Source organism: Cottoperca gobio, chromosome 11 (assembly GCF_900634415.1).
Source record: "Cottoperca gobio chromosome 11, fCotGob3.1, whole genome shotgun sequence".
NCBI lineage: Eukaryota > Metazoa > Chordata > Actinopteri > Perciformes > Bovichtidae > Cottoperca > Cottoperca gobio.
Genome location: NC_041365.1, coordinates 14,505,686 through 14,521,943, shown reverse-complemented (window position 1 = coordinate 14,521,943; position 16,258 = coordinate 14,505,686). Strand labels below are relative to the sequence as shown.

At 38.7% G+C, this 16,258-nt stretch overlaps 2 protein-coding genes across 2 annotated transcripts in view; one reads left to right on the top strand and one right to left on the bottom strand.

Annotated features, from left to right (window-relative positions):
- The first annotated feature begins 1,790 nt into the window (after positions 1–1,790).
- Positions 1,791–9,474, top strand: LOC115015765 (chitin synthase chs-2-like). The gene is made up of 16 exons (XM_029443305.1): positions 1,791–1,889; positions 1,991–2,034; positions 2,105–2,132; positions 2,207–2,348; positions 2,950–3,150; positions 3,816–3,931; positions 4,576–4,744; positions 5,179–5,358; positions 5,449–5,721; positions 5,888–6,053; positions 6,893–6,927; positions 7,039–7,100; positions 7,644–7,754; positions 7,855–8,069; positions 8,181–8,253; positions 8,730–9,474. Exons 1-16 carry the CDS (start codon positions 1,815–1,817, stop codon positions 8,823–8,825), a joined length of 1,986 nt encoding a protein of 661 aa, XP_029299165.1. The 5' UTR covers positions 1,791–1,814; the 3' UTR covers positions 8,826–9,474.
- Positions 9,475–10,025: 551 nt separating this feature from the next.
- LOC115015774 (C3a anaphylatoxin chemotactic receptor-like) overlaps positions 10,026–16,258 on the bottom strand; it is an 8,709-nt gene continuing 2,476 nt past the window's right edge. The window contains exons 2-3 of the mRNA XM_029443317.1: positions 13,520–13,702; positions 10,026–13,153 (exon numbers count right to left, since the gene is read on the bottom strand). Coding sequence (XP_029299177.1) covers positions 12,269–13,153; positions 13,520–13,699 — 1,065 coding nt within the window. The 5' untranslated portion in view covers positions 13,700–13,702 and the 3' untranslated portion in view covers positions 10,026–12,268. The remainder of the gene's footprint in view (positions 13,154–13,519; positions 13,703–16,258) is intronic.

The window sequence follows — 16,258 nt, the reverse complement described above, 5'->3', positions numbered from 1 at the left end:
ATTCACATATGTAATCTAATTTTACCTTTAACATTTTAATTGCAACCACATGTCACATAAGTCATATTGACAACCACTCAGTCTACATACTTGCTTAGACAAAGGCTGCAAAAGAAAAGAAAAAGGAGTTCCGTACATAACCTTCATTTAAAATATGCATAGGCCTCCAGCATATAAAATGAGACGTGGATGTTAGTAAAACCAGTTTGGTATCTGTATGTCAGCAACAGGTGTACTCAACAACAAGACGGGTGCACAGACAGTATGTTCAAAAAAATCCTTGAGTATATACTCTGTTGTCTTTATCATAATAGGTTTAGATGAGTGTAAGGGTTAGAGTTAGCTATGTGCTGGAGTGAAGCATGTTAGCTGTGCGAGCCAGTAAACCAAGCCAGTGCGATTAATGGCAGTATTTCAATGTAGAACTATCCATCCATCCATCCATCCATCGCCTACCGCTTATCCGGGGTCGGGTCGCGGGGGCAGCAGCTCCAGTAAGGAACCCCAATCTTCCCTTCTCTGGGCCACATCCTCCAGCTCCGACTGGGGGATCCCGAGGCGGTCCCAGGCCAGTGAGGAGATATAATCTCTCCACCGAGTCCTGGGTCTTCCCCGGGGTCTCCTCCCAGTTTGACGTACTCCCAGGCCCCCTCCAGGATCCTTGCGAGAGTGAGACTACGGAGTCCCCTACTGGAGCCCCCTGCAGGGCTCCATTCAGGGTCTCCAAGAAGGCCGAATACTCCAAACTGAGGTTTGGGGCATAGGTACAAACAACAGTCAGCTGAGCGGCGCTACGTTGGAGTTCACCCCAGTGGACGAGAGGGACGCCTCCCTACGCCTTCGGGTTATGGGGGGGTAAACTCCAACGTAGCGGCGCTCAGCCGGGGACTTGTGAGTGGTGGGCCCACAGGATGGATGGATGGATGGGAGGCACCAGGAGCTCGCTGTCGGGCCATCCCTCTGGGCCTGGCTCCAGACGGGGTCTCTCCTTTCCCTTTCTTTCATGAAGTCGTTTTGAACCATTCTTAGTCTGGCTCCTCGCCTGAGACCAATTTGCCTTGGGAGACCCTACCAGGAGCACTAGGCTCCAGACAACACAGCTCTCAGGTTCATAGGGACACACAAACCTCTCCACCACGATAAAGTGATGGTTCCCAGAGAGGAATGTAGAACTAATTTGTTAAAAATGTGAATCTTGTTTTTTCCAGATTCACAACACTAGACGCGGTGAAAGTGTTCCTTTGTGCGACCATGTGGCACGAAAACTACGACGAGATGATGAAAATAATTATTTCAATATTTCGGTGAGTTAATAACAGAAACAAACTATGTGGAGTAATTATCCAGTTCCTGGAAAACACGTGCAGTCATTTAAAACAATCTCCAGTTTCATCGTAGAGTTCATTTTTCATTCTTTCAGCTTTAATTTAACATCATCACAGCAGCTTTATGTGATTTTGTAAATCCTCAGATTGGACAAGTACAGGCCGAAGAAGGAAGGAAAAACAGATGATGTTAACTTTGAAGCCCATATCTACTTTGACGACGCCTTCAGAGATGTTTGCGGTAGTCAAGGGCGCCACGTCAACCAATATGCAGAGATGCTTGTGGACATTATCAGAGAAGTTTACAGGTAAAAACTACGAAACTCAAGCTTGTTTTGAGAAAAATAAAAGAATGAGACATCACAGTACGTTTCATCCTCTGTCATCAGTATCTTCTCAAACATCGATAAGTGCCTCTTCAAAAAGCAGCAGCATATGCCTGATCAGAAGATTGTGACAACGCCATATGGAGGGCGTCTGGTGATCACCATGCCTCATGGAAACAGTATGGTGGTTCACTTCAAAGACAAACTTCTCATCCGCCACAAGAAGAGATGGTCTCAGGTAAGGGAAAATTATGCAAAAGGATTTGATTAGTATCCAGTTTGAAGCATTTTGTAGCTTTAAAAGAGTCTGTTTGCTGAATAGCATTCAATATCTTACAGGTTATGTACTTGTACTATCTCCTGGGCTGGAAAGTTGCGACCAAGTATTACAAAAGGTGGGATAAAGGAGAGGACGAGGCTGAGCTGAAAAAAGAGTTTCAGGTGAGACAAGAGAAAAGACATTCGTGCACAACATAAACCAGTGCATATGTTACAATATTTCCATATGAAAAGTAGCTAAATGCAAAACAGAGCAAACTGTGCCTCTTCTTCCAGAAAGAGAAGAACAACACCTACATCCTGGCTTTAGATGGGGACACAGACTTCCAGCCGGCTGCTGTGATGCTGCTGATCGATCGTCTGAAACTGTACCCACGTGTCGGGGCAGCGTGTGGCAGGATTCACCCCACCGGATCAGGTTGGTCAAATACAATGAAAGGACAGGGACAAGAAGACAACTGGACACATTGATATTGATTGTTCATCATCAATAAAAACCAAGACCAATCAGCAAAAGTTACAAAACAATATTTTGGAGGATAGTTCGGTTGATAGTTGATAGTTCAGAAAAGCTGCTCAACTTTTCTTCCCAAACTGAAATTCAGAAGCAGCTAATATGGACAACCCGGCATCTAATCATCCAACTGCATGATATGGTTTATATTGTATGTTGCAAAGAGGATTATGCATTGTTTATTTTACAGTGAGTTGTGAAAAGTGGCTTTATATGTATTTTATGTTCAAAGTTAATTCATGCATTGTAATGCCAGAACACACTGAATCATTTCTATGGGGAGTCAAAAGCTATGTAATGGCTGTGATTTAAAATAGAGCAACATTGGGTACGTAAATAAAAGTTAAAATGATTACAAAAAGTTGTGACTTTCATCCTCCATCTACTTCAAACTCATTTCCTACTATTAACACATTTTCTCAAGACAATCAACACGTTGCAAATCACAGACAAATACACAGAAGCAGGTTTCAGTAGTAACAGTTATTATGTATTTCCCTGGCAGGTCCCATGGTGTGGTACCAGAAGTTTGAGTACGCAGTGGGCCACTGGCTTCACAAGACAGCAGAGCACGTGTTTGGCTGCGTGCTGTGCAGCCCGGGCTGCTTCAGTCTGTTCAGAGCAGCAGCGCTGATGGACGACAATGTGATGAAAAGATACACCACCAAATCCTCAAAGGCTCAACACTACATCCAGTACGACCAAGGTATCTGATCAAAACCAGAGCTAGTTTAGCTGATATCAACTCTGGTAATGTGGATTCACGAGGCAAACTCACAGATACAAGTGGTATGTGGTGGTTTTGGTAGATTTTGACACTGACAATGTGTAATGGTGTCACGACGCTGGATTTGCGTTTCCTGTTATATTTTTAAATATTCTCTTCCCCTTGTGTTTTTGCCTTTCCCCCCCAGGTGTGTCTCGTTACCTTCATTAGTTTCCTCCTGTATGTTTGCCTTTCTCTCCCAGCTGTGTCTCGTTCCCTCATTTTGTGTCTGTGTATATATCCCTGTCTGTCTCAGTGTTCTTTGTGGGTTCGTCATTTTTGTTACTCTCATGTTCTGCTTGTGCTAGCCATGTTGCCTTGTCGTACCCTCGTGCTATCCTCGTGCTATCCTCGTGCTATCCTCGTGCGTGCTATCCTCGTGCTATCCTCGTGCTATCCTCGTGCTATCCTCGTGCTATCCTCGTGCTATCCTCGTGCTATCCTCGTGCTATCCTCGTGCTATCCTCGTTCATGTTTTTGACTTTAATTGTTGCCTTGTATTTGATTAGCTTTTTAGCATAAAGCTCTTTTTTTTGTTAAACCTCATCTGGCATTCTGCATTTGGGTCCACCTTTTCACCTAGTCGTAACAAATGGTCCCTACAGGTGAGGACCGCTGGCTGTGTACTCTGCTGCTGAAGCAGGGATGGAGAGTAGAGTACAACGCGGCCTCTGACTCTTACACCAATGCCCCGGAGGAGTTTAAAGAGTTTTACAACCAGGTGATTAGAAGATCCACTCAAAATCTAATGTAATTCAGATTTGTTGGCCCGGTACTGTGCTAACTCTGGGCCTGCTACTGTCTCTCCTCAAGAGAACTAAGCAGCATGTGAAAGATCTTATAAATTACACTCTTTTGACCAGAGCCGAGAGCCTAACCAGTTCTGGTGTCTGAGGTAAAACTTGTGTGCACTTATGATCACTTAGGAGAAAATTACGAGGTGTATGCCAAGATGAAAAAGGTTAAGTACAATTATTTTAGCCAATATAAGCTTAATATTGTTTGAAAGATTACATTTAAATGACATGAATGAATACAGCAAATTTATATACTTTTTTGTCCTCTCCGTAGTGATTACAAGTGTTTTTTTTTTTTTTTTTTTTTAAGATAAATAACATTAATGGTTTTGTTACAGTGCTAAAAGCAAGGTTAGTTTAGAAACTTCATTTGGTAATTACAATAGTGTATGTCTTCATGAGCGGATGGCTTACTGGCTTGAGTTTACTTTGATTTAACCACAAACATGTTGTTTCTTCAATTGACATTTCAGCAAGCTGCATAAATACAGAACTAAGCTGACAATGTGGCCATGGTGTCTAACAGCCTTCCGTATAATTCATGCTAATGTTTACTTGCCATTTTCAGCGTCGACGATGGGGTCCGTCAACCATGGCCAACGTTATCGACTTGATAGGCTCTGCCAGCCTGATTTCCCATAGGAACCCGTCCATTTCCAAACCTTACATGCTGTACCAGTTCTTCACCTTGGCCTCGTCCATACTGGCACCTTCCACCGTCGTCCTTATGATTGCAGGTCGGTCTTGTTTTTGTGGTATTTTTCTACAAGGTAAAAAAGGCATAGCAGGACCACAATAGAATAAAGTTAAAGATGTTACTATTTTATTGTGTGACAGGTGTTAAATGTAAGCGTAATAACTTTATTGGCAATCATTAATTTGATGCAATTTGTTGTTATGGTATAATCAAACCAGGTGCTTATTACAAACGATTACAGCCATGTTCAAAGGTTTATATGGTTATAATATAAAGTCAATTAATTATTAAATGACATGCATCTGAATGAATAATTTCAGTTTCATTATGACACACCAAGCAAACAAACAAAAGGATATGTCTGTGCTAATGCCTTTAATTAGGCTGTGGTTTAATAATTAGGTAATGATTACTTGTATGTGGTTGTAAAGCAGGTTCTTTTGTTTGTTTCCTGCTACTTTTTTCATGATTCAGGTACTTTGACTGTGCTGCTTGACGTTCACCCCAACATTGCTTTGGTCATGTCTGTAATACCTCCTGCTATCTTCCTCGGCATCAGCTTCAAGATCAAGTCAGACACTCAGATTCTTATTGCAGCAGTCCTGAGCATCCTGTACGCCTTCATCATGATGATATCAGGGATTACCATAATAGGTACACAAACACGACAATCAACGAAGCCTGTTCATACTCCAAGGTTTCTGGCTTCTAAGTCACAATTTCAATCTGTTTGTCTTCCGTCAGGCAACATGGTGAGGGACCAAACAATCCTGACTCCCAGCAGCATCTTCATCATCTTCCTTGCCATGTTTTACCTCATTACTGCAATCATGCATCCTCAGGAGATTGGCCTGGTGTGCTTCGGCTTAATTTACATAATCTGCATCCCCAGTGCTTACCTGCTGCTGGCTATTTACTCCATGGTCAACATGAACAATGTGTCTTGGGGCACCCGGGAGACAGCTCCTGCTGCTGACGCAGTGGTAGCCTCCACTGCACAAACCAAAGCCCAGAAAGGTAGATGGTAGATTTGAAATGTAAAAAATATTTTTTCCCAATAAGTTTTTGGGAATTGTTAAGAGTTCCAAAATGAATTGTTTTTAATTACGTGATTTTAATCAATTACACAATGATGCTTCATTGCATGTTTCAGTTGAGTTGAAACTTGTGATTCTTCTTGCAGCCAAAAGCACCTTAACACGATTATTCTCGGGGGCCAAATGCTGTAGAAAACTGTGTCGGAGAGGCAGTGCAGAAGAGCTCATCCTCAGCCAGGAGACCGTGGAATCTGAGCCTCAACCCCAAAACACTATTGTGGGGGATGTGAGACTGTCTGAGGAAGAGCAGAGGTAAGATCTGCTGGTGAACGTTGATTGTTAGGTCATTTTTAGGGTCAGAGCACTGACAACATCAAGGTCAAAGAACCCTATTGAAATTGTTTAAACGTGTTTCAAAACGCAATTAGACATGATGAAAATGTACGTAAAATATGGGTCTTGCTCATGGGAGTACCAAAATGGCTCAACACAACGCAGCCCCTGACGTGCGTTTTACCTACATGTATGAAATTGTATACAAATGTCTATTGGAGGTATATTGTAAACCCAACACAAAGTCAGGTTTTTTTAATTTGAGGGCACTATACTTTAACAAACTCCTCCTAAAGATTTCATTCGATCGACTTCAAATTTGGTCAGTACCATCTAAAGGCCTTAACAATAAAAAGATATCAATCAGGACTTTTTATGACTTTTTGCATTTGCAAGGACCCGTTCATCATTGTTTGCAGCTTTAATTTGAGTCTTCATTTGTACGCACAATTAAAACGTATTGTATGATAAAAGACCTACCATAATAGAGCATCAATAGGTAAGTGCAGGGGAGGATCGGAGCAACTTAAAAGAGCAAATTTAAAATGGAAAACCAGAGACACCAGATGAGAGTGGAACTTACACAAAGGCATAATGTCGGGGGGGCAATAGACCCTTCCCCATTTCCTACCCCCCTACTTCCAGCGCCCTTCCTTGTACCACAGCCATCTTCAAACTCAGCCTTCAATTTGATCTCAACTTACCTATTGGCAATTTGAAGTGTGAAATTTGTCAATTTTGTGAAACCAGAGTTTTCAATCATCAATAGTTTGTAGTGGTCTTTTTCTAACTGTTGTTTTTGTAAATCTTTGTTTCAGGCGTAAAGAGCCTGCTTTCACCTGCCCTAACCAGAGTAAGTTCTAATATGAGGACAAGTAGCAAAAATAAGCTTAAAATCATGCAAATATTGAGGACTCACACATGTTCATGTTGTGTAATATCTTCCTGTCTTGTCTTGCTCCAGGTTGGGTTGCACAACTGCAGAGTTTGTCTGATATTCGCCTGCAGGAGGATACGCTCGACAAGGTGCAAATTTATAATTTCATCACTCAGCGTAATTGTCAAACATAACTGTCGTGTCTCTTCATTACAATCATTAAAGATTATGTTTCATTGCGTCGTCCGTCCCTTTGATTGTGATAACAATTTGTCATAAGCCAACAGCTATATTGGCAACAAATTCTGCACTTGTGCAGAAGTAAGACACCTTTAGAATAGGTGACTCTATGATTATCAAGTCAGAGATTTATTAATTATATTTAAATCTTATGATATTTAATCTAACACTTCCAAAGACCAAGCTACATCATTTTATGTTATTTAAATATAACATGATTACGTATATTTAATATTTCCAAAAAAGTGGAAAGTCACATTAACATTTGTGTAGTTATCGTGATGTGTTTTAGCATGTGAGAATAATCTAACCTTATAACTGGGGATTTTGGCATATGCCATTAAATGCAGCAATGGTATACAATACATTTTTCTCCAACTTGACTTTGAAGAAGCTTTATGAACACATAAAGTGTAACACTTTGTTAAAATACTTTCTATATTTCTCTGCAGGATGAGGAGCAGTTCTTCATAGAACTGACAGCCAAATACCTGGAGCCTCTTCCTGAGAACAAAAAGAAACAGGAAGAAATGGTGGAAGAACTCAAGGGGTTGAGAAACAAGGTAACTGAACTACATGTTAGTGAAACGCTATGATGATGATGCTGTGATGTGTTGTCAAACAAATAACAATATAAAATTAATCCTTGTTTTGTTTTTACAGATGACCTTTGTCTACTTCATTTGCAACGCCTTCTGGCTCATAGTGACCTTCACTCTCCAGTTATTAGAGATTTCCATCTTTATCCAGGTGCCAAAGCTCAACCTCAACCTGGAGTACACCGGAGAGTACATATTCATCGACCCTGTCGCCTTCATGTTCATCCTGGCCTTCGCTTTGCTGGTTATAATCCAGTTCATTGCCATGCTGTACCACAGGTAACCAATCACCTGCTGTGAACTCAAGTCAAATGAGTCATTTTATTTCTAAAGTATTTGATGTTCATGAAAGATCAGTTATTACTTTCTAATGTTCTGTTTTCTTCTCAGAATACACACCCTGATCCATTATGTGGCATTCCTAGATACTGACTCCCTGTTTGAAAAGCAAAAACAGCCACAGGTACATACAACTGCTATATCTACTATAGTTACTTCTACTATTTCTATTACAACCACAGTTGGGGCTGCTACTGTTGTCGTTGCTATCTAACTGTCCAGCCTGTATCCTAAAAATGACATTCCAATACAACAAAATTGCATTATCAATTACTTTTGTGTTTTTCACGGCACATGTTTGTTTTTGACATATAAATTCATTTCTAATCAGTCTGTGTCTGGAGGAGGTTAGGGTGAAGGGATGGATCAAACAAACACTGGACTTCCACCCAAGAGACTTCTGTTATTTATTAGACATACATCTTGAGTAACACTCTTGTCCTACCAAGTTACATAAGTTGGAGCAGAGCTATTCAGCAGAGGCCAAATAACCCTACCCTTCTACTACCATTTTCAGAATGGAAAGATTGTTGCCAACAGTCGTGCAAAGTTGTTGTAGGTGTGGTATAATTTATGAGAACTCATCTGTATTCCCTGCAGGTCAAAGAAGATGAAAGCTATGACAGTGATGACAGCGAGGATGTAATGTTTTCAAGTGTCCTCAACAGAAGCATTGGCGGTGGAACTCTGGTGTAAAACTATAATATTAAAGAACCAAAATAACAACAAACAAAACCTGTTTTAGCACTTTGCAAAGAACACATAATATGATTTAAAGAGGCTAACTTTATCTTATTTACTTTAGCCCAGTTTATAATCTTTATGAAACCTTTTTTAACAACACAGTAAGTGCCTCTCGACTGGAACTGTAAACCGAGCGAATCTGTGTATGTAAATGAATCACAACACAACAATGAGGCTCACTGGTAAGACAGGGTGTCGTTGTGTCTTTATCTGAAGGATCTAAACTTATGTTTTACTTTAAATCTCTTTTACTGTGATGCTTCTGCATTGACACTGCTCTGTCAGTTCAACACAATATGAAGATTAAACTGCAATGTCATGAAGGGCAACAGGAACAATGTGAATGCATTCACTTTATAATAAATCTCACTTTGGTGCTATTTTTTTAAATCCCTTTAACAATAATTAAGGTAATTTTGTCACACGGGTGTCTTTAAAAAAAAAAGTAAGATTGTGCTGGTCAGTATGAATAACAAAGGTTTTTAATTCAGCTTTAATATATGATAAGCAATAATTGTGGAAAGCTATATTATTATTTACAGATTAATTGTTACATTTTATAACATGTGTCGTGTCCCTCTTTCTCATTAAAGCACTTCCTGATGAACTTCTCTGGTTTAATATTCATTATTTCCCTTTTACGGTTTATTTTTAAGTTGATATGAACATAAATTGCTGTAATAACCTTATTTATTAAATATATTTGAATACAAACAGTTAAATATGAATACATGTTGACGACAGGATAAATTATGTTTTAATGTGTTTCCGCTGGCAAATAACTCAATCTGTACAAATGTCATTTGGTACACATTAAAAAGCTTAATTTAAACTCTGAAATATTAATTATAATTAATTACGTTGAATTGAATATTTGCATGTAAACAAATACAATTTTCCTTTTTATGTTCTGCTGACTAAAACACTCTTGATTACAATAGCAATTAATTTAAATTGATTATCTGCATGTTTGCCAATTCAATTCCACTATGATTAATGCTAAATTAAATACTTCCCTCAAGTAAACTAAATAGAAATGTATTGTGAATTATTTGCGAATTACGCATCCATTAAATAAAGTGTTTTAAATGAAACCTGAAAAAGATTATAAACACACGTATTATAGATGAAGAAATGTTTTATTGTGTTATGTTTAGAAATTCCAGTACATTACATCATAAGCAACAAGTTTTCTATCACGAGGAAAATCCTGAGATGTGGAAACTGAGTCCTCCAATACCACAGAGGATCAGATCTTGTCATCGCAATCAGGCACAAAACACTGCAGCACAGTTGGATGTTTCTAAATTAAATGCATCTTGAGACTCATAGTTGAGTAGTTATACTGTAAAGTTTGTAAGTGCTAATACATTTAAATGATTACATAATACTTTTTTTTAACTAATTTAATGTTTAAGTCATTTTTTAAAGTCTCCCTCCAGTCAAAAATATGTTTTGTCTTTTGTGAACTCACTTTGGATGTTTGAGCTTCACTGTGCTGAATGAAGTTTGTGCAGTTTAACACAAGGGTTGTTTTCTGTTGAAAAGGAAAAGTTTCTCTGAGTTAAATTTGAGTTTAAAATATGTATAAGTACGAGTATGACAAGTCTGTCCATATGCAACTAACAGAAGTGGGTTGTGAAAAGTTGAATCCAGTGCACATACACTGAGTGTATTACAGTGAATTACGAGAAATCTTGTGTCCAGCACTCAAACTTTCGAAAGAAAAAATATTTGCATTTTCATTGATTTGATTTGAAGACTTCTTTCATTAGTGACAAACGTATCACACACACGTGTGTTTATATTTCTCATAAAGCTGCAAAAATGTAAAATATTCACAAGTCCAAACACCACGAATGTGAGGATTTGCTTCTTTTCTCAGTTTTACATCATCGTAAATTACATTACAGGGCATTCAGCAGACGCTCTTATCCAGAGCGACTTACAGTAAACTAACTACAGGGACATTCTCCACATTCTCCAGCTTGCTCAGGAGCACAATGGTGGCAGGCCTGGTATTGAACTCACAACCTTCTGGGAAAGTATTATTGTGAGATTAGTATCTCTCATTGCAGTGAAATTTATATCAAAGTGTAACACAGTGAGCTTCAGAAATTCAACATGATAACCCTTCAGCGTGACCCCTGAACACAAGACAGCATCAAGTTATTACTGGATTTCCTTTTAATAATCTCACTTCCCTCTGCCTTGTTTCCTATTCCTCCAGACTCACCACAGTTCCTCTTTTCTTTATCTGTGACCTAAATAACATGAAACAAAACACAACTTCACAGGAAACTGTGACTCTGACCTTAGTATATTAACTATTATTAACATCTATAAGTCTCTTCACCGTGCAGTCAGCACTTTGAACGTATTTCCAAAAACCTCTTAGCACTTTGCCCATCTTTTGGATAAGTGAAATTCTTCTAAATGTAGCCACAATAATTTGAAAGTTTGCAGTTTGAGAAGGAAATAATAAATAATACGTATAGTGGTCTTAACTACAATAGAAAGAAGGATAGTCTCAATAATTAAATAATATTTCTTCTGTCACTTATTTTGATGAGCTAAATTATATGGCAAAAAATCTAATCCTGAGGGCAATCATTAAGCAAACACAAACAAACAGCCCTTGCTCACAACTGCATTACCATACGATCATACCATAATTCTGACACAAAAAGGAAAACCTGTGTAGATATTTGTGATGCGATTGTGATGGATTATGCATCTCAAGCAAGGTTCAGACCTCTACAGCTTTTATACCTTACTGACATAAACTGAAATAAATACATCTTTGGAGGGAAGGAAAGCAGTACAACCTTTTACTTCCTTTTAACATTAACAACTTTTACCTTCTACTATATCACCCGTGACACTTTATAGAACTTTCACAGTAAGTACAAGTACAAGTTCTATGAATACTTTTAGAAATATACAGTACCGTATGTATCAATAGATTTTTTTGTGGTTATTTTCAAAAAGAATACTCTGTTATGAAAAGAGTATGTTCAATATCACAACAGTGTACACAACCTTACAATCACCAGGGATGTGGGTGTGAAGTGAAAATGTTGTTAAAAAAAGTGAAATTAAATATAAAACTACTTTTGTGTACTTGTAGTAATTATTTGTTATGTCTTGATATGTATTTTTTATATCAAAATACATTTTCTCTGAATGTGTAATATTTAAATATTTCCATTGACTCATCTTGATTTATTGGGACATAATCATAACTGTATCCAACCAAATATGATTTAGTTGAGGTCATCCAAATCACAGAAATCTAAAGACGCTTTAACTGCCATTTCTCTGTGACTTTAATAACATATAAAACACCAGTATGGCCCTTTAATGCTCAAACTTGTGTTCACTCTGGGAGAGACTCAAACTTTAGCTACATCCACTGTTGTCTGACCCCTTCCTGCCAACACAACAGTACTGTGTTTCGACCCGTTGCTGTCATCCAGAGATCGGTCGTTGGACTGGGTCGTCTGTCCGTCCACGTCGTCTGCCAGAGCTCTCCTGTACACCCCTGCCAAACTCTGCCTGAACCGCCCCCTCACGTCCAGCCCCATGCAGAAATACAACAGCGGGTTTACACAGCTATTAAAGTAGGCGACACCCTTCGCCACAGGGTGCCAGATCTTCACCACAGGGTTCTTACTGTCCACCATCTTCACCAGCAGAAGGCAGTGGTACGGCGCCCAGCACAGGAAGAAGGCGACGACTAATGATGCTAATATGCGCAGGGGGCGGGACTTCCCCGTTAGGCGGGTGCGCCTGATTCCAATTCCGGCCAGGATGTAACAGATGAGGATGACCATGAAAGGCAACATAAAGCCACAGAGGAAGCGAATGGAGTAGAGAGCCGGTTTAGCACTGCTGTTCCCCTCCTTCACCTCCAGAGAGCACTTGCTCAGGTTGTTTTTCCCCAGGTAGACTTGACGGTAGACCAAGTACGGAGTGCTGAAGACGAACGCAGTGCTCCAGACGCAGACGGCCACCACCCTTGCGGCCCACAGCGTACGCCGTTGTTTGGTGGCGACAGGCCGCCAGACGCAGAGCGCTCGGTCCAGACTGATCACAGCCAACAGGAAGACAGAACAGAACATGTTGGCGTACTTGAAGAAGCCGTTGAACTTGCAGAGGAAGATGCCAAAGGGCCAGTGGTCGAAGAAGAGCTTCTTAGTGAGGGAGAAGACTCGCGTGAAACAGAATATTAAGTCCGCTATCGCCAGATTCACCAGCCACACGTTGGTTACCTTTGGCTGAGGAGGAGGAGCGAAAGAGGAGAATTGTTTAGTATTTTATTCTCATAAATATAAGTAGATAGCAATAATTTAGCAGCCACAGAACTGCCTGTTAAAAACAGGAATGCAGGCATATTTTGTATAATGAATTGAGCATTAACTAAAGTATATAAAGTTTGACAGATGTAGCAACAGTAACAAAGAAAGTGATGAGCAGTTCCTACAAAATGAGTTACCCAAAATAAAATAACATTTTGAAAAGTTTATTTTAATTTCTTTACACTGAGCTGATGTTCAGAGTAGACACAACAACAGTACAATCATTTTCATCAGGAAAACATTTCTTTTTTTCTATTTCTAACTCATCAAACACTGTAAATCCACCTTAAGCTTGAATCCAGCGACCCAGATCACCATGGAGTTCCCTGTGATGCCGAGCACGACGGTCAGAGTGTAGAGGACGATGGAGACGTTGTCCATGATGGCGTCACCATCCACAACTGTCGCCTGATCATTCTTGAAAGACTTGAGGATCGGAAGGGAGCCATTCAGAGACATCGTCATTGGCTGGAAACCAGAGAATGAAAGGAAATTAAAAATTAAATATTACTCCTTTTTCTAATAGACAACGAGGAAGAAAATGCAACAAGATGACCTGAGATATGGGGATCAGAGTGGCTGTATCAAAACATGTGAAAAGTTTTTTTAATGTAATATTTAAAATGTGTTTATTTTTTGTGGATAACAATATGCTTTCCTACGCTGTGACAAGAGCGTGTGGATAAAGCATTAAGATGGCTAGTTACCTAGCTACACTGGTTACAGAAAATTAGCCTACGTGTGCTAGCCAATCACAGCACAGTAGGGCGGGACCAGATGGAACACTCTTTTTTTTTTTTATAATGAATGTATGGTTTGACCATGTTCTGGATGTAGGATGAGCCTAAGCCATTCATTGCATGGTAATTTGTGCACACAAGTTATTAATTTGCGCATGACACAATTTTCTTTTCTTTTCTGTACTTTTAATTGCCTCACATACTGTTGGGTAGTTTAATCTATCGTAATGCATCACATTTTATAAACATATCATATGTTTTGTAGGTAAAACCTAATATGAGATGTAGCCAGTAACTATATACAGTTAAATAAATGAGTAAAAAGTACAATATTTCCCATTGAAATATAGTGTACAAATGTAAAGCCTAAAATTGAAATACTTAAAAAAAGGTACAAGTACTTCAGAATCGTAGTTAAGCACAGTACTAGAGTAAATGTACTTTGCTTTCACTGGTTTCCTTTAAAATTCCTAAGAAATGTTTTCTAAAGATTTTCTAAATATATCAAATATGTAAGGCTTAATTTAAGGGAGATGTTTATTAAATGATACACAAGACATCTAAAATATACCATTTAAATAATAGAATAAAAAACATGGAGTATTGGGCTTGAATTTTTCTCCCCATGTAAACATCATATTTACAGTTTCAAAGAGAGTTGGAACAGGCTGATACAAGATCTAAATGTGATACTTAAGGAGGAAATAGGGGAGTAAAGAAAATAATATAATTATGACTTACTGTAATAGTTTTAGAGAATATACTTACTTAATCATGACTCAGAATAAAGCAAGATAAAAATGTAAAGACTATAATTCATAAAATTCAAGATAACATGATGCACATCTCTTTTGTTCTCTTCCGGGAGCCATCTTTGAGTCAGTGATATTCACCAGTTTCAGGCGGTAAACTGAACGTTTTTCTCCTGCTTATCTGATAGAACTACAGCAGGCATCAGTTGCACGTCCAACATTTAAAAAAAGTTGCGGTTTTTTTATGACTGTGGAGCGTGACAGTATCTATATGAGTAACAAAAAACTGAAACTGAAACACTAATAATAAAGCAAAGGAAAGAAACCCTTTCCTTTCACATGCACATGCGATGTGGTTTACCAGCGGGAAAGTTAACACTCAACCACAAGCTCAACTTCTCAAGACATGACTTGAAAATAAGCTATGAAGTTTGTTGAGCTCAGCTCCTTCATTTCCCCATTTCAGTGAGAACTGTGTGTGAGACAAACTCAGTTGGCCATCACAACCCATAGTCCAGACATAGGTTGTAAACAAAACACAATGTCTGATCATACTGTGGAACAAAGAAACACACCTAAAAAGCATAAAATAATGTTTTGTGCACAACTGCGGGAAGTAGATCAAATTTAAACCAGAATGTAGCTTTGGAAAATCTAGTGACCACTTTCAGAAAGTTTAAGTAATAACTTGTCTTCATTGCCCAATAAGTTGGTGTCTTACTTAGTGCTTGAATGTAAAGCTGTAAAGCACACTGAGACAAATGTATAATTTGTATAATTTGTGATATTGGGCTATACAAATAAATTTGATTTGATTTGATTTGATTTGAATAGGGAAAAAAAGTGTTGAATATACATGTATATTAGTTTTCTTCATCACTGATGGATTTTAAAAATTATTTTGCGGTTAAAAGATTAATAACCATAGTGAGAGGGAGGAACGCTCGCCCCCACGTCTAACACCAGATACATCCTTCCTCTGAGACATTTGCATAATTTAATGCTATTAGAGAGCAAATTCTGCTGCCTGTTTGATCACATCCAACAGTGCACAAGCATTGAATGACAGGACGTTAAGTTTAATTCCTCTCATGCTGTATGTAACGCGTTTTGCTGATTATTAATTAATTAATCCACGCTTGGCAAATTGGCATGAATGAAAAGTGAAAATATAAAAAGATTATTGGTCTGTGGTTCTTTATCCTGGTCATACAACAAAGGGACAAATTGTTTTCATATACTGATTTGATATAACAAGAATCTTATCAACAATTTAAAAAACCTTTAGTTCTTTCACAGTGTTTCATCATTTATTGAATTGATTTTATTTTATTTGTGCATAGAGATGAAGCTTGAGTGATCTGAGATAGCAGAAGAAGACATTATTCTCTCTGCATGTTCTTAGTTGTGTGCTGTGGGTTTAACATTAATCTGACAATCACAGGTGTAAATAATCAAGTGTTCAAGTAAGTCGTGACAGTGAGTGGAGCATGCACAATACCAGAGCCCTGGAGCTGGCTCACCTAATTGGA

Bases quoted from the DNA above. Each gene is read 5' to 3' on its own strand.
- LOC115015765 (XM_029443305.1), top strand. From the start codon at position 1,815: ATGCCTCATGGAAACAGTATGGTGGTTCACTTCAAAGACAAACTTCTC. The intron at 2,035-2,104 runs GTATTACAAAAG...GTGAGACAAGAG, and splicing joins GGCTGGAAAGTTGCGACCAA to AAAAGACATTCGTGCACAAC. The intron at 3,932-4,575 runs GTGATTAGAAGA...TGCCATTTTCAG, and splicing joins TTAAAGAGTTTTACAACCAG to CGTCGACGATGGGGTCCGTC.